Raw genomic sequence first — 22,431 nt, forward strand, 5'->3', positions numbered from 1 at the left:
GATAAAAAAAAACTCTGCTAAGTTCACCAAGTAAGGAGTGGATATTGGGAAACTGTGCGCCCCGGACATGATTGGCGCTTTGAGACGTCCTGAGGTTGTGAAAGACGCTATATAAATGCAAGTTCACTATTTGCTTTCTTGCCAATGGCTGTTAACAGAGGAGCCAAACTATGGACAAACACCGCCGAACGGAACTACTCAGTTTTGATTGGCCTTCCCATCGCCTGCGCTGAGTTACTGACCTCAGCATCACTATGGAGAGCCACCTGACCTCCACTCATGATAATGGGGACAGCCAGTAGTCAAACCGTGTTAAAGCTGAAGGCTCACTGCGTTTTGAGACAGTACAATGCACTAAGCTTAGACTGCACTTGAGCACTGTGCACACTTCTGGTCTTCCATGTTGTAAAAAGGATATAGAGGCACTGGAGAGGTGCAAAAAAGATTCACAAGGATGATGCCAGATCTGAGAGAACATCCTTATCATGAAAGGCTGAACATTCTGGGTCTCTTTTCTCCAGAAAGGAGAAGGCTGAGGGGTGACCTAATAGAGGTCTTCAAGATTATGAAAGAGTTTGATAGGAGTGGAGGTCAGGTGGCTCGCCATAGTGATGCTGAGGTCAGTAACTCAGTGCAGGCGATGGGAAGGCCAATTAAAACTGTGTCGTTCCGTTCGGCGGTGTTTGTCCATAGTTTGGCTCCTCTGTTAACACATATATTTACATTTTTTATTATTTTTTTATCCACACTTTTGTTTGGCCTTTTTTCTTCCCTCCCACATGGCAGCTGTCTTTCATTCTGCCAGCGCAATTCACACTCCATCTAGAGCCATCCTCTGTTCCTTAACCTGTCCCATTACCACCTCCTCTCGCCTTGAATGTCTCTCAACGTCTCTTAACCTCTCCTGCTTTCTATCCTATCACTGACCTTCCCTTTTGTTCTTTCATCCCCTCCCCCTTTTCCCAGCCCCTAACTTGCTTCACAATCTATTCCTTTTCCTGCTTTTTCCCAGTTCTGACGAAGGGTCTTCGACCTGGAACGTTAACTCTTGTTTCTCTCTCCACGGTGTGCTGCCCTGGCCTGCTGAGTTTGTCCAGCGTTTTCTGTTGTTGTTTCGGATTTTCAGCATCCGCAGTATTTTGCTATTGTAGACGTAGAGAAGATGTCTCCACTTGTGGGGGAATCTAAAACTAGGGGTCGTGAATATAAGATAGTCACAAATAAATCCAATAGGGAATTCAGGAGAAACTTCTTCACCCAAAGAGTGGTAGGAATGTGGAACTCGCTACCGCAGGGAGTAGTTGAGGCAACTAGCATAGATACATTTAAGGGGAAGCTAGATAAACACATGAGGGAGAAAGGAATAGAAGGATATGCTGATAGGTTAGATGAAGAGGGGTGGGTGGTGGCTCGTGTGGAGCATAAATGCTGGCATAGTTGGGCTGAATGGCCTTTTTTGTGCTGTACATTATGTAATTCTAGGTAATTACTGTTCTTCACTGATGGTTCCAAAGTCTGTCAAATCAACATTTGTCATTTAAATGTTTGAAAAGAGGGATTGAACCAACATTATTACTTAATCTCATATGTGAGCACCTATTATTGAAGTGTTTAGTAATGATCTTCAAATGCCTCACTAGTATACTGAAACCAATGATGCTGAGAGAAACTGATGAATAACTCTGAAATTTCAGCCTCTGGTGATGCCTTCTAAATCGGAAACATGCCAAGGAGAATGTGTAGACTTTCAAAAATGCTTGCGGCAATTATTTTCTAATTGTTTTGTTGGCTCACGCTTGCATTCTGAGTCAGAAGGTCGTGGGGTCAAGTGCCACTCCAGGGACTTGAGCATACAATCTAGGCCGACGCTCCCAGTGCAGTGCTGAGGGAGTGCTGCACTGTCGGAGGTGCCGTCTTTCGGATGAGACGTTAAACCGAGGCCCCGTCTGCCCTCTCGGGTGGGCGTAAAAGATCTCGTGCCACTACTCGAAGAAGAGCTGGGGAGCTCTCCCCGGTATCCTGGCCAATCTCTATCCATCAACCGACATCACTAAAAATGGATTATTTGGTTATGTAACTCATTGCTGTTTGTGGGAGCTTGCTTTGCGTAAATTGGCTGCCTCGTTTCCTACATTACAATAGTGACTACACTTCAAAAAGTACTTCATTGGCTGTGAAACGCTTTGGGACATCCGGTGGTCGTGAAAGGCGCTATATAAATGCAAGTCTTTCTTTCTATGCAATGGACTTTTCAAGAATAATTATTTTAATCAGAGACATATTTAAAATTCAAATAAAAGATTAATGGGAGTTTGTACAACAAAGTATTTACAGCACAGAAACAGGCCATTCGGCCCAACAGGCCCATGCTGGTGTTTATGCTCCATATACAGGAAACTTTGTGCTATCCGGCACCGACGGGACCGAGCTGCTGCCGTTCCCTCAAAACTGCCTTACACTCCAGAGCTAATGTTGAAACATATGGAAATTTTCATCTCCGTATGAATCAACAAACCCTGTTGCTTAGCAACAGCCTCTAAACAGTCGGCAAGCGTCTCTGTAGTGTCTCTAGCTGAAGCTGTTGCTTAGCTACAGACGTTGCAGAGCTTGACTGTTCAAAAAAAGCAAAGAACAGAAACGAAAAGAACAAAAAACGGCTCCTGATTTTTGCCGGTGGCTCGAGCTTGCCGGACGGTTCGCCTCCGGATAACACAAAGTTTCCTGTACTATGTATTTGCCTAAAACAGTGTCTAATGGTTAAAATTCTGCTAGACCCAGCTGCTGCCAAACACGACCTTGGCACAATAGCTCATAGAACCAATAGAAATTTACCAAAATGAATTGTAAAGATCCAATACGATCAACAATATATTGGAGGTTGCCAAAAGGCTTGATGAACAACCACAGAACGCGTGCATTAGCTTTCCAGTTTACCTTCCGGCTCAGGGCTGTGTCACTTGTATCATTAACAAAAGTGAAATACTGCGGATGCTGGAAATCTGAAATAGAAAACATGGCAGCTGTCTTTCACTCTGCCAGCGCATTTCACACTTCATCTAGAGCCATTGTCTGTTTCTTTACCTGTCCTATTACTATCTCGTCTCACCTTGAATATCTCTTAATGTCTCGTCTTTCATCCCCTCCCCCATTTCCTAGCCCCCAAACTGCCTTTTGTTTCATTTCCTGCCTTTTCTCTCAGTTCTGTAGAAGGGTTTCGACCCGAAATGTTGAATCTCTTTCTCTCTCCACGGATGTTGCCTGGCCTGCTGAGTTTTTCCAGCATTTTCTGTTGTTATTTCGGATTTCCAGCATCCGCAGTATTTTGCTAATTCATCGACTCCATCTACAGTATAGATCAAATTAACTTGCCGCACAGATTGACTTAACCTGAGGCATGATCGATTTAACTTGAGGCATGAGTGACATAACCTGCTGATGAAAGAAAGACTTGCATTTATATAGCGTCTTTCATGACCTCAGGACGTCCCAAAGCGCTTTACAGCCAATGAAGTGTAGTCACTGTTGTAGTGTAGGTAACGCGGCAGCCAATTTGCGCACAGCAAGCTCCCACAAACAGCAATGTGGTAATGACCAGATAAGTCTGTTTTTAGTGATGTTGATTGAGGGATAAATATTGGCCAGGACACCGGGGAGAACTCCCCTGCTCTTCCATGAAATAGTGGCCATGGGATCTTTTGCATCCACCTGAGAGGGTAGACGGAGCCTCGTTTTAACATCTCATCCAAAAGACGGCACCTCCAACAGTGCAGCGCTCCCTCAGTACTGCACTGGGGTGTGTGGGCCTAGATATTTGTGCTCAAGTCTCTGGAGTCGATGAATCGACTCGACCTTTGGTTTCACCTCTCTCTCTCCCTACAGGGAAGTGACTCACCTCTGCTCAGATTTTTTCCCCGCTCCTCCCCCAGCTCCAGAACCTCCTAGCCGGGGTGCACGTTGTCATGGTGACAAAGCGCAAAACAAGTTCCAGTTCTGAAAATGTCATGGATCATTTCAGTAATTGAAAGAATAATCTATTACATTTAGTACACAAATAGGGTCTGTGACCTTCTCTCCCTATTTAATTCTGAATTCCATAATTAGTATGTTCCACTCCTCTAATATCATGCTTGCCTTTGTCTGTAAGAGTTCAATATTTTTTGCTGTTGTTCCGTACACTCCATGGGAGAAAAATAATTCATTGTAAGGGAGTTTTTGATTAGCATTTTAATTTGATATTGCTTACTTTTCATTTCAGCCATTCAAATATGGTCTGAGGGATTAATGCAGGCCTCCTCAACCAGGCTGACCTGACTTGTTCCGTTCAACTTATTTTCGGTCCCTCAGAATGAGAGACTGTCGGTGAGCACCTGCCAAAATAAAACACACCCGTGCGGACATTTATCAGGTTTTTTTTTCAATCGGCCATCCGAATTACTTCCAATATAGATGTTCACTTGTAAGTTATGAATGCGCAAAACATAGTTTGCTGGCTGATTAGGAACTCAGAATCTATCAGCCGTAAAGTGCAGCATTTCGTTCGCAAGCAACAAAGAACTTGCATTTATATAGCGCCTTTTACGACCTCAGGACGCCCCAAAGCGCTTTACAGCCAATTAAGTATTTTTTGGAGTGTAGTCACTGTTGTAATGCGGGAAATGCGGCAGCCAAACTGCGCACAGCAAGCTCCCACAAACAACAATGTGATAATGACCAGATAATCTTTTTTTTTTTAGTGATGTTGATTGAGGGATAAATATTGGTCAGGACTGTGGGATAACTCCCCTGCTCTTCTTCGAAATATTGCCATGGGATCTTTTACGTCCATTTGAGAGGGCAGAAGGAGCCTCGGTTTAACGTCTCATCTGAAAGACGGCACCTCCGACAGTGCAGCACTCCCTCAGCACTGCACTGGAGTGTCAGATTTTTGTGCTCCAGACTCTGGAGTCGATGAATCGGCTCAACCTTTGGTTACACCTCTCTCTCTCCCTTCGGGGAAGTGACTCAAAATAGTGCCGTGGGATCTTTTGCGTCCAGCTGCGAGGGTTGACGTCTCATCCGAAAGATGGCACCTCAGATGGTGCAGCGCTCCCTCAGCACCGCACTGGGAGTGTCGGCCTGGATTATATGCTCAAGTCTCTGGAGTCAGAAGGATGTTGATTCAAGCCCCATTTCAGAGGCGAGAGTGCTACCTCTGAGCCACGGCTGACCCCTTATTGATTGCTCTTTAAGTGTGCGTACGCACTACCTGAGCTGCTTCACCCATCTGATTCTGGTGTTATTGGTACTGTTGGGAGTGGAGATGGCATGTTGCTAGAATGAAGGTTACCTGTTTAATTATGTGTCCTGCTGTCACCTGGCGATACCTGGTTATTTGGTTGTGAAGCAGAGGAAATCTACTAGAGATAAAGACCCACCATTAATATCCGTGTAAGCTGTAGCCAACTTGTAAATATTACGATGATAAAGGGACTCAATGGGATCGCCACAGAGAAACTATGTCCTCTGGTGGGGTAATCAAGAACAAGGGGACATAATCTTAAAATTAGAGCGAGGCCACTCAGGAGTGAAATCAAAAAGCAGTTTTTCCCCACAATAGGTCGTGGAAATCTGGAACTCTCGTCCCCCAATAGGCTGTGGATTCTGGGTCAATTGAAGCTTTCGAGACTGAGGTCGATAGATTTTTATTAGGTAAGGGTATCAAGGGTAAATGGAGCAAAGGCAGGTAAATGGAGTTCAGGTACAGATCAGCCGTGATCTAATTGAAAGGAACAAGACATGCCCACGATTTTCCGACCATTAAAATTAAAATTGTAAGAGAATCGTGGGGACCCTGTGCCCAGATTTCCAATCTGTGACAGAGAGCATCTTAGAAAATCATCCCTGAAATGCCCTGCACGGCTTAGTAAATGGAGAGCAACTTCACCCAGCTACCTACACAGTGACGATCTACACTGTAATATATTAAATATCGTACATCCACACGTACTTCCTGCCACCTTTTCCCATTGTAAATTCCTGTATCCACAATTATAAACTCTCTGTAAACTTGTCACATTGTAATTACACCTTCCCTCCCCACTGGAGGTGCTGCAGCGCCACCACGGGCAGGAGGATACAATTACAGCGTGGCAAGTTTACATAGGCACTTTCCATTATAAATTGGACATAGCAATTTTGTAATGGACAGAATGTATGGGCCTGAATTTCCATGGAGTTCTCCCGATCCCCCGCCATGATTGCGGCAGGCGATTGGTGGAAACCCTTGGAGATAAGGCGGAAATTACCTTAAAATGGGGGACGGAATTTTGTCTGCGTGCACTGGTCTGATTATCCCCCCCACCGGTCTCTCACCCCACTCCACCTGAAGACAACACCTAGTCTTCACTATGCAACATCGTGGCAGATCGATTAGTTACCTACAACAGCACAGGACCTACTGCAACAGAATTAATTATTTTATTAATGCAGCTCGATATTACTGAGTGTGAGATAGCAGAGTAATACAGGGAAAGCAGTGTACTGGCCTGAAGCCTAACGATTGCAAATAAGGGACTGCGCAAATGTTAAGTTAGGTTTAGGATAAGCCTATTACTGACCTTATCCTGGTCTATCCAGACTTGTCTATTCTGGCCGGCCCCCCACCTTCCACCCTCCATAAACGTAAGCTCATCCAGAAGTCAGCTGCTTGTATCCTAACTCGCACCAAGCCCCATTCATCGTCACCTCTGTGCTTGCTGACCTACATTGGCTCCCGGTCCAGTAGTGCCTCGATTTTTTTAAATTCTCAAATCCCTCCATGACCTCACTCCACCCCATCTCTGCATCCTCCTCCAACCCTCCGAGAACTCTGCATTCCTCCAATTCTAGCCTCTTGTGCATCTTCCACACCCTTTGCTCCACCATTGGCGGCCGTGACTTCAGCCATCTAGCCCCTAGGCTCTGGAATTCCCTCCCTAAACCTCTCCGCCTCTCTCCCTCTCTCTCCTCCTTTAAGACGCTCCTTAAAAGCTACCTCTTTGACTAAACTTCTGGTCACCTGTCCTTATTTCTCCTTCCTTGGATTGGTGTCAATTTTTGTCTGATAACGCTCCTGTGAAGCGCTTTGGGATGATTTACTACGTTAAAGACACTGTATAAACGCAAGTTGTTGTATTCCTTTAAAATGAATCTGTTGTATACAGTTGTCGTAGCTCTATTATCAGTACACAGTCGTACAAGCAGAAAAGGCTTTACACAGATGAGTTTGTGGGAACAGTTTATTCTGGGTCTTTTTTTTGGCGGATAGTCTTTTGCTGACAACAGTTGTCATGGCGATGGCAGGGTCTTGTGATCAAAACACATAATTTAAACTGGAGTGTTATTGTACTGTGATCGAACTGCAGCGAGATAGGCATTCACTTCACTGCTTGCTTCAGTGAGATGGCATACCTTGCATAGAGGGAGATACCATTACTGCAGCCGCTTAAGAAACATGACCCTTTCCGATAAACAAATAATCGAATGAACTGTTTGTGTTTTAACTTCAAATGTCACGTTGCGATAAACAATATTAATTCAGCCGACAGCCTGATATGCAGTGTGACGACGGTGATAATTATACACAAAGGGAGTATCCTGCCAGCTCGGTTACTGGGCTAGTCTGAAGAAGGGTTGCACAGATAACCGGAGTTCCGTTCCCGAGGGTAACTTTTTTCTTTTTCAACCTGGCAGCGTTTCCCCCGGTTTTGAAGGAATAAAGGAACAGAATATTTCCAACAAGCTCATGACCACGCTGCTGCAGAACTATAGCGTCTTCTTCGAGAATGGAGACAAGATGGACGCTCCACCTGATGTCCAAGCCCGAGCGATAACTGTGCAAGTAAGTACAGTTGATTTTGCAAGAGCGCCCAGCAATGCTCCCGCTAATGCGCGCGGCCGCGCAGTAGTCTCAAAGGGCCCCGCGCAGGCCGCTCACCGGCTGTAAATACCCTGCCTGGGCAGAAATGTAAAAGAGACCGCGCATTAAAAGAAGCAGGCTGCGGGGAACAAAGCACAGCCCACTGGGAACACTGGGCTCAGATAAAGACGGGCTTGATGGAAGGTTCTGCTGACAGGGTTAGATGAGGTCTGGCGGGAGGAGGCTCGTGTGGAGCATAAACACCCCCGGCATTAGCTTCGTGTAGAAACCAAACAATGTAAACCAATGATCAGTAGCTTTCCTCGCTCGCGAAACTGAGCAGAGCACGCTCAGCTCTGCTCCAACAACGTGTCTTAACCGCAATGTCACCTTACTTACAATGGTGTAGTATTTCGACCTGCATCACCCACGTTATGACCCTTTGCAGTGAGATTTCCCAAATGGCGTGGGCTATGCTATGGAATTGCCTTCGCTACCACACCTGGTGTACTGTGCACAGTTTTGGTCTCCTTATCTGAGGAAGGACATACTTGCCTTAGAGGAAGGTGCAAGGAAGGTTCACCAGACTAATCCCTGAGATGAGAGGGTTGTCCTATGAGGAGAGATTGAGTAGCTTGGGCCTATACTCTCTGGAGTTTAGAAGAATGAGAGGTGATCTCACTGAAACATACAGGATTCTGAGCGAGATCGACAGGGTAGATGCTGAGAGGTTGTTTCCCCTGGCTGGAGAGTCTAGAAGTAGAGGGCATAGTCTCAGGATAAGGGATTGGCCATTTAAAACTGAGATGAGGAGCAATTTCTTCACTCAGAGGGTTGTGAACCTTTGGAATTCTCTACTTCAAAGGACTGTGGATGCCGAGTCATTGATTATATTTAAGACAGAGACTGATAGATTTTTGGACTCTGGGGGAATTGAGGGATTTGGGGATCGGACGGGAAAGTGGAGTTGAGGTTGAAGATCTTATTGAATGGCGGAGCAGGCTCGAAGGGCCATATGGCCTACTCCTGCTCCTATTTCTTATGTTGTTTTCACTTGGCAAAGATCACTTATATTTGATAGTCATTAGTGGAGGAGACTTTTGTTCGATTTACCTGGGCAAGCTTTGGATCCAGATCTTGAGCCGTCACTAAGTCATCTACTTCCCCAAGTCTTTATTGGAAAAGGACATGGTCAGGAGAGTTAGGTTGATATATTAATCTGTGCTAATAGACAAGGTTATTTGGCATTACCAGGTTGCTTTCAAGGAAGCAAAACCTAAGTCAATCTTTCAAGCCTTGTAATTAAGTTATGCTCACAACTCATGTCACAGCCGGGGTCACCTGTCATGTGCGAATTCAAGTAAAACTTTGAAATCTCCAGAGCACAGCTTCAATCAGTAACTAGCTAATTAGGAGTCATTGCAACATGCTGACCTTTTACATCCTGTAAACAAGGCTCCGTAAAAGGGAGAGAAAGAAGAAAAACTTGATTGGAACAGGAGGAGGCCATTCAACCTCTCGAACCCATTTCACCTTTCAGATAGATCATGGCTGACCTGTTCCTCAACTCCATTTACCCGCCTTTGTTCCATATATCCCTCGATAGCCTCGCCAAACAAAAATCTATCAATCCCAGTGTTGCGAATTTCTGGCAGTCCCCTGCAGCCAGCCCTTGAAACCACGTCAACAACAACAACAGCTTATATTTATACAGCGCCTCTAATGCAGTAAAATGTCCCAAGGCGCTGCACAGGAGCGATTATCAAACAAAATTTGACACTGAGCCACATAAGGAGATATTAGGGCAGATGACCAAAAGCTTGGTCAAAGAGGTAGGTTTTAAGGAGCATCTTAAAGGAGGAAAGAGGTAGAGAGGCGGAGGGAATTCCAGCCTTGGGGCCCAGGCAGCTGAAGGCACGGCCGCCAATGGTGGAACGATTAAAATTGCTCAAGAGGCCAGAATTGGAGGAGCGCAGAGATCTCAGAGGGTTATTGGGTGGGAGGAGATTGCAGAGACGGGGAGGGGTGAATACCATGGAGGGATAAGGATAAGGACAGCGCTGTCATTGGCTGTCCAGGCGAGTGCAGCCCTGAAATGTTGTGTCGCTGGGTCACACCACACGACAGCAGGAGGTAATGTCAGGGGCTGCAGTCCGCGGTTGCCTCATGCAGGTAGCACGCGGCACGTTGGCCTGATTTCAATACTTTCCTCTCAGATTTGCTGTTAGGGGGCAAAGCCTCTTCACTGGACCCCTGGTTCACGACCCCTTTGATAAATCCAGGAGCTGGACCTGAGGCAGAAATATAATGAGGCACACAGAGCAGCCAGAGCCTTCGTGTGGTGAACAGCCTGTTAAAAAAAAGAAAGACTTGCATTTATATAGCGCCTTTCACAACCTTAGGACGTCCCAAAGCGCTTTAAAGCCAATTAAGTACTTTTGAAGTATAGTCACTGTTGTAGGAAATTGGGACGGAGGTCTCGATTGAACGTCTCATCCAAAGGACAGCACTCAGACAGTGCAGCACTCCCTCAGTACTTTTGGTCTCCTTACCTCAGGAGGTTCACCAGACTGGTTCCTGGGATGGGGGGATTGTCCTATGAGGAGAGATTGAGACTAGGCCTATATTCCCTAGAATTTAGAAGAATGAAGGGTGATCTCATTGAAACATACAAAATTCTTACAGGGCTTGACACTGGGAGGATGTTTCCCCTGGCTGGGGAGTCTAGAACCAGGGGTCACAGTCTCAGAATAAGGGGTCGGCCATTTAGGACTGAGATGAGGAGAAATTTCTTCACTCAGAGGGTGGTGAATCTTTGGAATTCTCCACCCCAGAGGGCCGTGGAGGCTCAGTCGTTGAGTATATTCAAGGCAGAGAGCGATAGATTTTTGGATATTAAGGGAATCAAGGGATGTGGAGATAGTGCAGGAAAGTGGAGTTGATGTAGAAGTTCAGCCATGATCATTGAATGGCGGAGCAGGCTCGAAGGGCTGAATGGCCTACTCCTGCTCCTATTGCTTATGTTCTTACTGCACTGAAGTCTCAGCCTAGATTTTGTGCTTAAGTCTCTGGAGCGGAACTTGAACCCAGGACCTTCAGACTCGGAGGCAAGTGTGCGAGCACTGAGCCACAGCTGACACCTTGTGCTGGATTTTATGAATGGAGACGTGTTGGAGGCGGGACTGCTGCTTGCCGGGTCTCAGTCCCGCCTCCATCAGCTTCTGGCCAACCAGCGGGATCTTCCCCTGATTGATCTTGTTAAGCCCGCCCAGCGGGCTCAGCAGGCCAATTAGGGGGAAGTCACTGACAGAGCACGTCAACCTCTGACGTGCCATCTGTCAAGATTTCTTGAAAGAAGAAATGTCAGCGTTTGACAGCTCCGTGAAGCTGTCAAACACTGACATTCTGCGTAGTTTGATGAGTCCTTATGTTCAGGACACATCAAACCTTTCAACTTTGCAGAAATCACCTGGCTGTTGGTTCGGAGGATACAACAGCCAGTCTGTGAAATCTACAATGGAGATGTCGGGGTCTCCGGTTCCACAGCGTCTGAAGGCTGTAGGCAGGAACAAAGGTAAGTGAACATTTTATAACACTTAACACTCACCTCATATACTTACCACTCCACACTTGCACCCATCACTCACCTCTACATCTCATTTTCAGACCCCTCCGACCCCCGCAGACCTCCTACTTGTCTCTTACACCCTGGTGGGGTTCGCCGAGGTCGGGAAGCCTGCACTTGGAAAGGTAAAATGAGACTAACCCTTTTTTCTGCCTGTTAACTACCTGTCTCGCCTCGAGGAGACGGGACCCGGGGCGGGACAGCTTCCCGCCTCCTGGCAAAAGGGCACGGAGGCGGGATGGGCGCAGGTGTGCCACCCGCCCCCAAATTCTGCAACTTTACCGGCAGTCCCGCCTCCATACCCGCCTCCTCACAGCTGGCAAAATCCAGCCCCATGTGCTTTGTGGTAGGTTGCATAACATTGCTCTGCAACAGGGACCACACAGGAAGCCGCCATTGGACAGGGATCTTCAACATGATGAGAATACAAGAGCAGGGAGGTTATGATGGAGCTGTACAAAACACAAGTTAGGCCACAGCTGGAATACTGTGTGCTGTTCTGGTCGCCACACTATAGGAAGGATGTGATTGCATTGGAGAGGGTGCAGAGAAGATTCACCAGGATGGAGCGCTTCAGCTATGAAGAGAGACTGGACAGGCTGGGGTTGTTTTCGTTAGAGCAGAGAAGGCTGAGGGGGGACCTGATTGAGGTGTACATAATTATGAGGGGCATAGATAGGGTAGATAGAAAGGAGCTTTTCCCCTTAGTAGAGGGGTCAATAACCAGGGGGCATAGTTTCAAGTTAAGGGGCAGGAGGTTTAGAGGGGATTTGAGGAAAAACTTTTTCACCCAGAGGGTGGTTGGAATCTGGACCTCACTGCCTGAAAGGGTGGTAGAGGCAGGAACCCTCACAACATTCAAGAAGCATTTAGATGAGCACTTGAAACGCCATAGCATACAAGGCTACGGACCAAGTGCTGGAAAATGGGATTAGAATAGATAGGGCTTGATGGCCGGCGTGGACACGATGGGCCGAAGGGCCTCTTTCTGTGCTGTATAAATCTATGACGCTATGGGGAAAAAATTCTGTATCTCCCCATTTGGGGCGCCATTATCGGCCGTGTGCAAAGTTTAGTGCCTGGCACTAATTATCACCTCCGACAGCAAACTTGGCTTTTATCGCCCCTGGAGGTGATTGGTGCGCTAAATCAGGCGCTTCACACTTGTCTTAAGGCGCAAAGGCCGAGGAGCGAGGCGCTACCTCAGAGCGCTGGCGAAGCAAGGAAGGGCAAATCAAAATAAACCTGCAAAGTGCTGCTCAGTACTCAAAACTCCTTCACACAGCGTTGAATCTCTCCAGAAGTCTCTCTCTCTCTCTCTCTCTCAGAATGCGTGGTGTAAAAATGTCACTGACAAAAAAAGGCAGGAAGCGGTCGCCTTTAAATAGCGCTCCCCCAGTCCCTTTCTGACAGCATAACGCTCCCCTCAACTTGTCGTTGCTAGCGGCAGGCGGTAAGGCAGGGGGCGCCACTCAATATCCGGTCCGGGGTGCTAACGGGGTGTTGCACACTCGACTGACGTCACAATCTGCCGGCGCAGGAGATCATGGCGGTAGTGTTTAGTGCCGCCGCAAAATGTCTAGTTAATTTCGCAAGCGGTGCAAACATCGCCGCGCCCGAGCGCTAGTTGCTTTGTGCCCCATTAGCGCCCTCTTAAGGCGCTAACGGGAGGCGCAAACAACTGAATTTTTCACCCTATGGCCCCGATTTTCGGCTTGTGTGGGAAATGGTCGGGTTTCCCTGAATGTGGGGTTTCTGACACACATAAAAAAGTGTCAGCCAGCTCCATGCAATTTTCCCTCAAGTGGCCAATTAATTCCCAGCATTAGCCTTGCTAATTGTCCAATTCGAGTCAGAAAGCCCCACAGTATGATGTCGCCATTCGTGGTGCTTTCAAGGTCCATAGCAAGAACTGCATCCTCTGAAGGCTTCCAAACGAACCATACAGGATGGCAGAGGAGCCTGCAGCAGCTGTGGCCTGTGCCAGACCCCGAGCTGCCTTCAAATTCGACGAGGCTTCACTGCAGGCATTATTGGATGGGGTTAGGGCCCACAGGGAGGTCCTCTTCCCTAGGCGAGGGAGGAAGAGGCCTCCCACTGAGACCAATGCTGCATGGATGCAGGTGTCAGCAGATGCCAACTCGCTGGGAGTCACCAGAAGAACCTTGGCATTACATCTCTAACTCCTTCCTTAACTCCCCCACAGTACCATCCAGAGCCCCCGTCCTCACTGTGGAGGAGGAAGAGGCTGTGCAGCCAGACTCCTCAGAGGAAGCTCCAACCTCTGAGGGCGCAGCGTCAGCAGATGTAAGCGCACCCAGCACCAGCGCAGACACTCACACCTCGGGGGGACCTTCGGGACATAGAGTAGTGTTGTCACCTGGTGTTTCACAGCTCACAAGTGAGCCTCAGCAGATTCTGGAGACAGGGACATCAGTGGAGAGTCCTCGTCGGAGGGCGCAGGACTCTGCCAGCTCAGCTCAGCTGCACTGCATGTCGACCCTCTGCCTCTGGGTCCATCCGCAAGAGAAGAGGTGATGGATCTCCATGCACAGATGCAGGAGTCTCTGGCAGGTTTTGTCTCCAGGGTCGCTGCGAGTGTGGAGCGAATGGAGGAGTCCATAGCGACCATGAGCAGAGCCTTTGTGGAGTCATTGGCGCATGAACGCATCACCATGGAAAGGTTGGCAACCTCCATGGAGGAGATAAGTCGCCAGGGTACGGAAAACATGGTGAGTGCTCATAAGAGAATGACATCTCTTGAGGAGCGTTGGCCATCTGCTGAACAGAGAAACCAGATCTTCATGGAAGTCCTTCTGAGTAGGACTGCCAGTGCAGATACAGGTCCCCATGGCCCCCTAAAGCGCAGCAAGGTGCTCTCAAGCCACTTCCAAGCGCTGGCCCCTTCTGGCCTGTGCAGCTTCAGGTGAGTGAGCAGCAGCCTGGTGCTCCTGTTGCTGTTCCTGGTTCTGCTGTTGCCGCCTCTGCTGCTGGAGATCCTCTAATGGCAAGAAGGGAAGGAAAAAAAGGCGTCCCATGCTTCTCGTAGATGCCTCCGCTGAGGAAGCGCTGAGTGAGGGTGGCGAGAGGGGCTTCCCAGGAGATCACATTGGAGAAGTGTGGGAGGCTCCAACCTTCCACAGCTGTGCCCAAGCCTTGAAGAAGTAGCCCCAAACCTGCAACAACAAGGTCCTTCAACATACAAATGCTGTCCCTTTAAATCGCAGCTTTCCTGAATGAGCTGCAGCTGACAGCTAGCAAGCCGGCAAGCTTCACGCCAGGTTTCATCAGCGGGGTTCCCCGCAGGCGTGTTTTGTGTGGGGAACCCCTGAAAGTCACAAGGGCAGCCTAAAATCGGCTTAAACAAGGTGATAATTGATCATTACTGTTCCGACGGCCAGTCCCGCCAGCGGCGGGCGGGACTGAAGCGGGTCGGAGAGAAACGGCGGTCCGAAAGTCGGACGGGGTGGGGAATCAGGCGGGGGGGGTCGCGACCCGCTTTTTCGGCGATTTTCAGCCCCCGGCCGTCTGAAAAGCCGCCCGACGGTTGCCAGAAAATCGACCCCTATGACTCTATGATGGGGAGCACACTGATGCCAAAAAGGATTAAGAGGAGGTGACAGGGCTTCAACGGTTGCCTGTAGTCCCAGCTGTTCAGCCATAGCTCACTGAAGAGCACTTCAACTGAACAATCCGTGCTCTCCCCTATTCACAGTAATGTCCAACATCTCTACCAGTCCTTCTACCTTCAAACAAACTGCATCAAAAGAACAACCTTGCTGTTCAGCTTAACTAAAAGTTCAGGGTCACCGGATCCTACAGAAACCATATCTGTTCAGTAAAATTTCAAAAAGGATAAAAGTGATCGAACGTACGATATTCCAGGGTAAGAAAGGGTAGAAAAAACCCAGAAATGTAGTGCTAATTTTGTTAAATTATTCGTTCATGGGATGTGGGTGTCGCCGGCAAGGCCAGCATTTATTGCCCATCCCTAATTGCCCTCGAGAAGGTGGTGGTGAGCCGCCTTCTTGACTACGACTGAGTGGCTTGCTCGGCCATTTCAGAGGGCAGCAGTTTAGAGCCAACCACATTACTGTGGGTCTGGAGTCACATATAGGCCGGACCAGGTAAGGGCAGCATATTGACCAGACTGATACCTGGGGTGGCAGGAATGACGTATGAGGAGAGATTGGGTCGATTGGGCTTATACTCGCTGGAGTTTAGAAGAATGAGAGGGGAATCTCAAAAATTCTAACAGGACTAGACAGACTGGATGCAGGAAGGATGTTCCCGATGGCGGGGGAGTCCAGAACCAGGGGTCACAGTCTAAGGATAAGGGGTAAGCCATTTAGGACAGAGATGAGGAGGAATTTCTTCACCCAGAGAGTGGTGAACCTGTGGAATTCTCTACCACAGAAGGCAGTTGAGGCCAATTCATTAAATATATTCAAGAAGGAGTTAGATATATTTCTTAAGGCTAACGGGATCAAGGGATATGGGGAGAAAGCAGGGACAGGGTACTAAATTTGGGTGATCAGCCATGATCTCATTAAATGGCAGAGCAGGCTCAAGGGGCCGAATGGCCTACTCCTGTCCTATCTTCTATGTTTCTCTCCCTAAAGGACATTAATGAATCAGATGGGTTTTTACAACAATCCGGTAGTTTCATGGTCACCATTACTGACACCAGCTTTTTATTCCAGATTTATTTAATTAACTGAATTTAAATTCCCAAGCTGCCGTGGTGGGATTTGAACACTTGTCTCCAGATCATTGGTCCCAGGCTTCTGGATTACTAGTCCAGTAACGTAACCACTATGCTACCGTACCTAATTAATGAGGTATTTCAGTGATGAGATATGAAACTGGAGATTGAGGTTTTATTAACATCAGAAACTGAGGCATCATTGACACATGTGCCTTACAATGCAATGGTCCTAAAAGTTTGGTCCTTCTTTATTTGAGGGTTCCACCAGTCTCCCTACAGTTACGGCAGCAGACTGGGACAAGCCCTGCGGAATTTTAGATTCTGATTCTATATCCTGACTGGGAATTAGTGGGAGCATAAGATCACAATAAGAGGGGTTAAGTAGACTAGAACAGAGCTTGAAAACAAAGTTGACCTTGTCCGCTCCCTACCCTGAGTGTATATTCTGCATGTTTTAGTGCCTATTAAATAAAAGGATCAGCCAGTTGTTCTGATATTACTTGCCTTTCGGGAGTAAATATTTTGAGTCACTTTTGTTATTTTTGTTCCTTCCTAAAAATCACTACTTTGTGATATGTTCGCAAGATTTATCTCTTCACAAGTTTAAAGGAGGTAGGTTTAAAGGAGCGACAAAGGAGGAGAGAGAAGTGGAGAGAGGTGGAGAGGGTTAGGGAGGGAGTTCCAGAGCTTAGGGCCTAGGCAGCTGAAGGCTCGGCCACCAATGGTGGCGCCAAGGAAATCGGGGATGCGCAAAAGAGGCCAGAATTGGAGGAGCGCAGAGATCCCGGAGGGTTGTAGGGCCAGAGGAGGTTACAGCGAAAGGCAGCGGCGAGGCCACGGAAGGATTTGAACACAAGGATGAGAATTTCAAAATCGAGGCGTCACCAGCCCGGGAGACAGTGTAGGTCAGCGAGCACAGAGGTGACGGGTGAACGGGGCTCGGTGTGAGTTAGGATACGGGCAGCAGAGTTTTGGATGAGGCCAAGTTTACAGAGGGTAGTAGGTGAGAGGCCGGCCAGAAGAGCACTGGAATAATCAAATCTGGAGAATGGAAATGTGGTGAAATAAAAAATAGATAGAAAAGTTATTTAATGATGACATCGAGAGTGACTTACCTCAGTGTAAATTCCCTCCGATTCAGACAAACTGATACAGAAAGTTCGAGCACACAGTTGACTTTAATCTGGATATTTACTGAGGGGGGTGGGTGTGAAGAGAATAATGTTGTGAAGTAACCCGATAATGAGAATATCATGGGGTCGTTGAGAGGCAGCTCCCAGTCAAGTTGATTTATAGATGGGCTCTATTCTCTAGAAAAGAGAAGGCTGAGGGGGGGTGACCTAATAAAGTTCTTTAAAATTATGAAGCGGTTTGATAGAGTAAACGCCGAAAAAATGTTTCCGCCGGTGGGAGGAATCCAAAACTAGGGGTCACAAACAATATTCCGCCTCCATTTCCTTTTGGGATGGGCAGCCCCTTTAATGGGCTGCGCGGCCCATTCAGAATTCCGCGCATGTGCGGTTTTTCCCCTTTAAGAGCCGGTGAGCCAGCTGTGCGGGAGGCCGTTCAACTTAAAGGGAACATTGGGCGTAAATATGATACAGGAAACTCTTTTTTATCCGGCACCGATGGGACCGGCGTGGTGCCGGTTGATCAAAAAGTCCGGATTACAGAGAGGTATACTCACTAAGGTAAGAGAGCCCCGTACACGGCCACAGACCCAGGTGTCCCTGTTGCATGGCAACAGGTGCCGGAACCCCGGTTACACGGCCACAGATCCAGGAACCCCGGTTACACGGCCACAGATCCAGGAACCCCGGTTACACGGCCACTAATATGAAGTAAAACTTACCTGAACCTACTCCTGAATTTTGCCGGTTAAGAGAGATTTCTAGTTATTTAGCTGCCGGTAAATCGAGAGTTTCCTGTAGTAATAAATCCAGCAAGCAATTCAGGAGAAACATCTTTACCCAGGGAGTGGGGAGAATGTGGAACTGGCCACCACGCGGAGTGGTTGATGCGAATAGTGTAGATGCATTTAAGGTACATGAGGGAGAAAGGAATGGAAGGTTATGCTGAAGGGGTTGGGACAGGAGGAGGCTCGTTTTCTGGAGCATAAACACCATGGGCCGACTGGCCTGTTTCTGTGCTGTAAGTTCCATGTAATGCCCGACGAAACTCGAAGAAAGGCGCACTGTGTGGGTTTGAAGTGCCGATATTGCGCAGCACGCCTTGTGGTGCTGTTGCATAATCCCTCTTTGAGCTGACAGAGCATGGACACAAAATGAAAACCATAGCTGGGCAGATTTGCATCTTTAATGCACATCGTAAAGGTTGACCCGTATCTGCAAAAAGCTCCCACAGATGTTTTCAAACACGGCACTGTTTGACATACAATCAATAGTGCAGCTCCCGGGGTTTGAACAAAGAGAACAGCTGGCTGGCGACCAAGGGTGTGGCAACTGACAGGGAGAGCATTAAAGCTGGTTGGAATTTGTTTATCACTAGCGCACAGAGGCTGCAGGGAAGTGGACCCATGGGGTGGATTTGTCTTTGCATACGATGGCACATAGTTGGCTGAGGTGTCTTATATAAGCTACATAGTTTGAACAAAAGCTGTACTTGTTCAAAACAAGACGTACGCTCCCACAGATTGGGCACACTGCTGCTTGCTAACTGGTTAGATTTCTGAGGCAATTTACCCATAATGGCAGTGTATAATGTGTTACAGATAAAATGCCTTTTCAGACTAAAGGGAAACATTGACTAATGTATAAGGGGGGGGTGAAATTGGGTATCGCCCCGTTTGGGGTGCTAACACTTGAAAAGTTGAGAAGGCGCTAATGTTTCTAAACTTTTCAAAAATTCGGGTTTGCGCTCCAGGAAGGAAATGGAGCGCTAAATCAAACGCTCCACTTCCTTCTTAGAGCGCTAACATCGGAGAGTGGGGCGGAGACTTCAGCCGCGCTGCTCACTGGGCCGTGCAGCGCTGCCGCGTTCAAAGGCTCCTTCCCTCCCTTAAAGGGATGGGCCATCGCTGCAGGCTCTGCACTAGAAAAATTACCTACCTGGACCGCCAAGGCATCCGCGATCCCGCGCGATCAGCCCGGCGCTCAAGCCGGGCTGATCGATCGCGGGCAGGAACCCGCGGGAAAAAGCTAGAACAGGAAAGCTAAGTTTTCTTTCCACTTACCTCGGCCACCTCGCCTTTAATCATCGCCCCCGAAGCGGCCGGCTGCCCGATGCACGCCTCCTGCAGCTGTCGGTGTTTTCGACCGGCGCTGCTGCAGGGGACAGAAGTCGATTTTGGGTCCGGGGCTCTAGCGGGACGATGCGCACGCCGATGACATCATGATTCTCCGGGAGAAGGAGATCGGGGCGAAACACCGTAGTGCCGCCGCAAAACTCCCGCCGAATATGGCGGGAGTCGATGTCAGCGCTGCGCCCGGTCGCAAAGCCACTTGCGCCTAACGGGAGGCGCAAGGGCACCTAATTTCTCGCCCAAGGTAGTTTCAGTGATGTTATCATTGAATCTTACAGCACATTCGGCCCATCGTGCCTGTGCCGGCTCTTTAAAAGCAATCCAATTAGTCCCACTCCCCTGCTCTTTCCCCATAGTCCCGGGAAATGTTTCCTTTTCAAGTCTATACCCAATTCCCTTTTGAAAGTTACCATTGAATCTGCTTCCACCACCCTTTCAGGCAGCGCATTCCAGATCACAACAACTCGCTGCGTTATAAAAAAATCTTCTTATCTCCCCCCAGTTCCTTTGCCAATTATTGAGCCTCCTGCTTGTGGAAGCAGTTCCTCCTTGTTCACTCACAATGTTGAGCATCTCTGTTAAATCTCCCCTCTGTTCTAAGGAGAACAATCCCAGCTTCTCTGTCTCTTCACAGATATTGGCTAAAAATCCAGTACATGCTGCAATTGCAATAAATTCAGATACCCACGCCTTTTCACTTGTATTTTGAAGGTTTAGTGTTTAGTTTTGCACCCTGCATATTAATCTAAGCAACTGGGATCACAAAGTCTAGTTCAAGGTCAGATAAATGTGGGCAGCGCGAGGAACGACATAAACAACATTGTGTTCAGACAGAGCTGCAATTGCCTCAATCCTTTAAGTAAAATACGGGCAGCGTAGACAGTCCCAAAATAGACTCACTCAGATTACTAAAACTCCCTTGACTTATTTCCAACCTGTGGGGCCATGTGCTTTGACTTAAAATAACCCGTTTAATGTACACCTGTACAGTTTAAGCAGCCTTATGCCGTTACTCTCCAGACCTGAGCAACATTGCCTGCTCACCTTGGTAATGGTCCCGTTAAAAAAAAATTAAAGGCAAGATAATGCATTACACTGCCATTATGGCTAAAAGTAATGCATTTGGGGAGGGCTAACAAGACATGGGAATACACAATAAATGGTAGGATACTGAAAAGTGTAGAGAAACAGAGGGACCTTGGAGTGCATGTCCACTGATCACTGAAGGTAGCAGGACAGGTAGATAAGATGGTTAAGAAGGCATACAGGATACTTTCCTTTATTGGCTGAGGCATAGAATATAAGAGCAGGGAGGTTATGCTAGAACAGTATAAAACACTAGTTAGGCCACAGCTAGATTGCCACGTACAGTTCAGGTCACCACATTACAGGAAAGATGTGATTGCACTGGAGAGGGTACAGAGGAGATTTACGAGGATGTTGCCAGGACTGGGGAATTTTAGCTATGAGGAAAGATTGGATAGGCTGGGGTTGTTTTTTTTGGAATAGAGGAGACTGAGGGGAGATTTAATTGAGATGTATAAAATTATGAGGGGCCTAGATAGAGTGGATAGGAAGGACCTATTTCCCTTAGCAGAGAGATCAATAACCAGGGGACCAGTGGGTGTAGATTTAAAGTAATTGGTAGAAAGATTAGAGGGGAGTTGAGGAGAACGTCTTTCACCCAGAGGGTGGTGGGGGTCTGGAACTCACTGCCTGAAAGGGTGGTAGAGGCAGAAACCCTCATCACATTTAATAAGTACTTGGATATGCACTTGAAGTGCCGTAACCTACAGGGCTATGGACCAAGAGCTGGAAAGTGGGATTAGGCTGGAGAGCTCTTTTTCGGTCGGCACAGACACGATGGGCCGAATGGCCACCTTCTGTGCTGTAAATTTCCATCATTCTAAGATCTCTGCGCTCCTTCAATTCTGGCCTCTTGCGTATCCCGGTTTTAATCGCTCCACCATTGGCGGCCGTGCCTTCAGTTGCCGGGGCCCTCAGCTCTGGAATTCCCTCCCTAAACCTCTCCACCTCCCTCTCCTCCTTTTAAGACGCTCCTTAAAACCGACCTCTTTGACCAAGCTTTTGGTCACCTGTCCTACTATCGTCTTATCGGTGTCAAAGTTTGTTTGATAATGTTCCTGTGAAGCGTCATTAAAGGCGCTATATAAATGCAAGTTGTTGTTGAATGAATGATGGTGGTGCCAACATACTTGATGATGATGGCCTTTGTTGGAAAGAGAATCAGATGAGAGCGCTGACGACTTTAAGACCAATATGAGAAATGGAAACTCTCCTGCACATTTCACAGTCCACCTGGGCTCAACAGGACGCTGCTGTTCATGTTTCCACTGTTGTCACTTCCTCTTCAGATGTTCTACTGGAGTTCGTCCTGGCTTGATACCGTCATGTTTTGCTACTGACCAGCTCACGCAAGCATCTGAGATTTTTCTAATCCTGCCACTAATATTGTATTGTTTGAGATTAACTGTACCCTCCATACCTTTTTCCCTGCCCATTCTGCTGCCGTGGCTCAGTTGATGGCATACGCGCCTCTGAGTCAGAAGGCTGTGGGTTCAAGCCCCACCCCAGGCTGACTCTCCCAGTGCAGTACTGAGGGAGTGCGGCACTGTCGGAGGTGCCATCTTTCGGGTGAGACCTTAAATCAAGGCCCCCATCTGCTCTCTCAGGTGGATGTAAAAGATCCCATGGCACTATTTCGAAGAAGAGCAAGAGAGTTCTCCCCAGTGTCCTGGCCAATATTTATCCCTCAACCAACATAGCAAGAACAGATTATCTGGTCATTATCACATTGCTGTTTGTGGGAGCTTGCTGTGTGCAAATTGGCTGCTGCGTTTCCTACATTACAACAGTGACTACACTTCAAAAAATACTTAATTGTTTGTAAAACGCTTTGGGACATCCTAAGGTCGTGAAAGGCGCTATAGAAATGCAAG

At 47.8% G+C, this 22,431-nt stretch overlaps 1 protein-coding gene across 6 annotated transcripts in view; it reads left to right on the forward strand.

Moving 5' to 3' along the window:
- fam13a (family with sequence similarity 13 member A) overlaps positions 1 to 22,431 on the forward strand; it is a 255,988-nt gene that overhangs the window by 64,911 nt on the left and 168,646 nt on the right. For 4 of the 6 annotated variants that reach the window (XM_086006667.1, XM_086006678.1, XM_086006641.1 and 1 more), the window contains exons 5-6: positions 7,711 to 7,858; positions 11,543 to 11,626. In XM_086006667.1, the coding sequence (XP_085862793.1) occupies positions 7,711 to 7,858; positions 11,543 to 11,626 (232 nt within the window). The remainder of the gene's footprint in view (positions 1 to 7,710; positions 7,859 to 11,542; positions 11,627 to 22,431) is intronic. The other 2 variants (XM_086006686.1, XM_086006650.1) reach the window with 1 other exon arrangement.

This window comes from Somniosus microcephalus, chromosome 2 (genome assembly GCF_052327205.1).
Source record: "Somniosus microcephalus isolate GS21.2 chromosome 2, FLI_Smic_1.0, whole genome shotgun sequence".
Taxonomy (NCBI): Eukaryota; Metazoa; Chordata; class Chondrichthyes; order Squaliformes; family Somniosidae; genus Somniosus; species Somniosus microcephalus.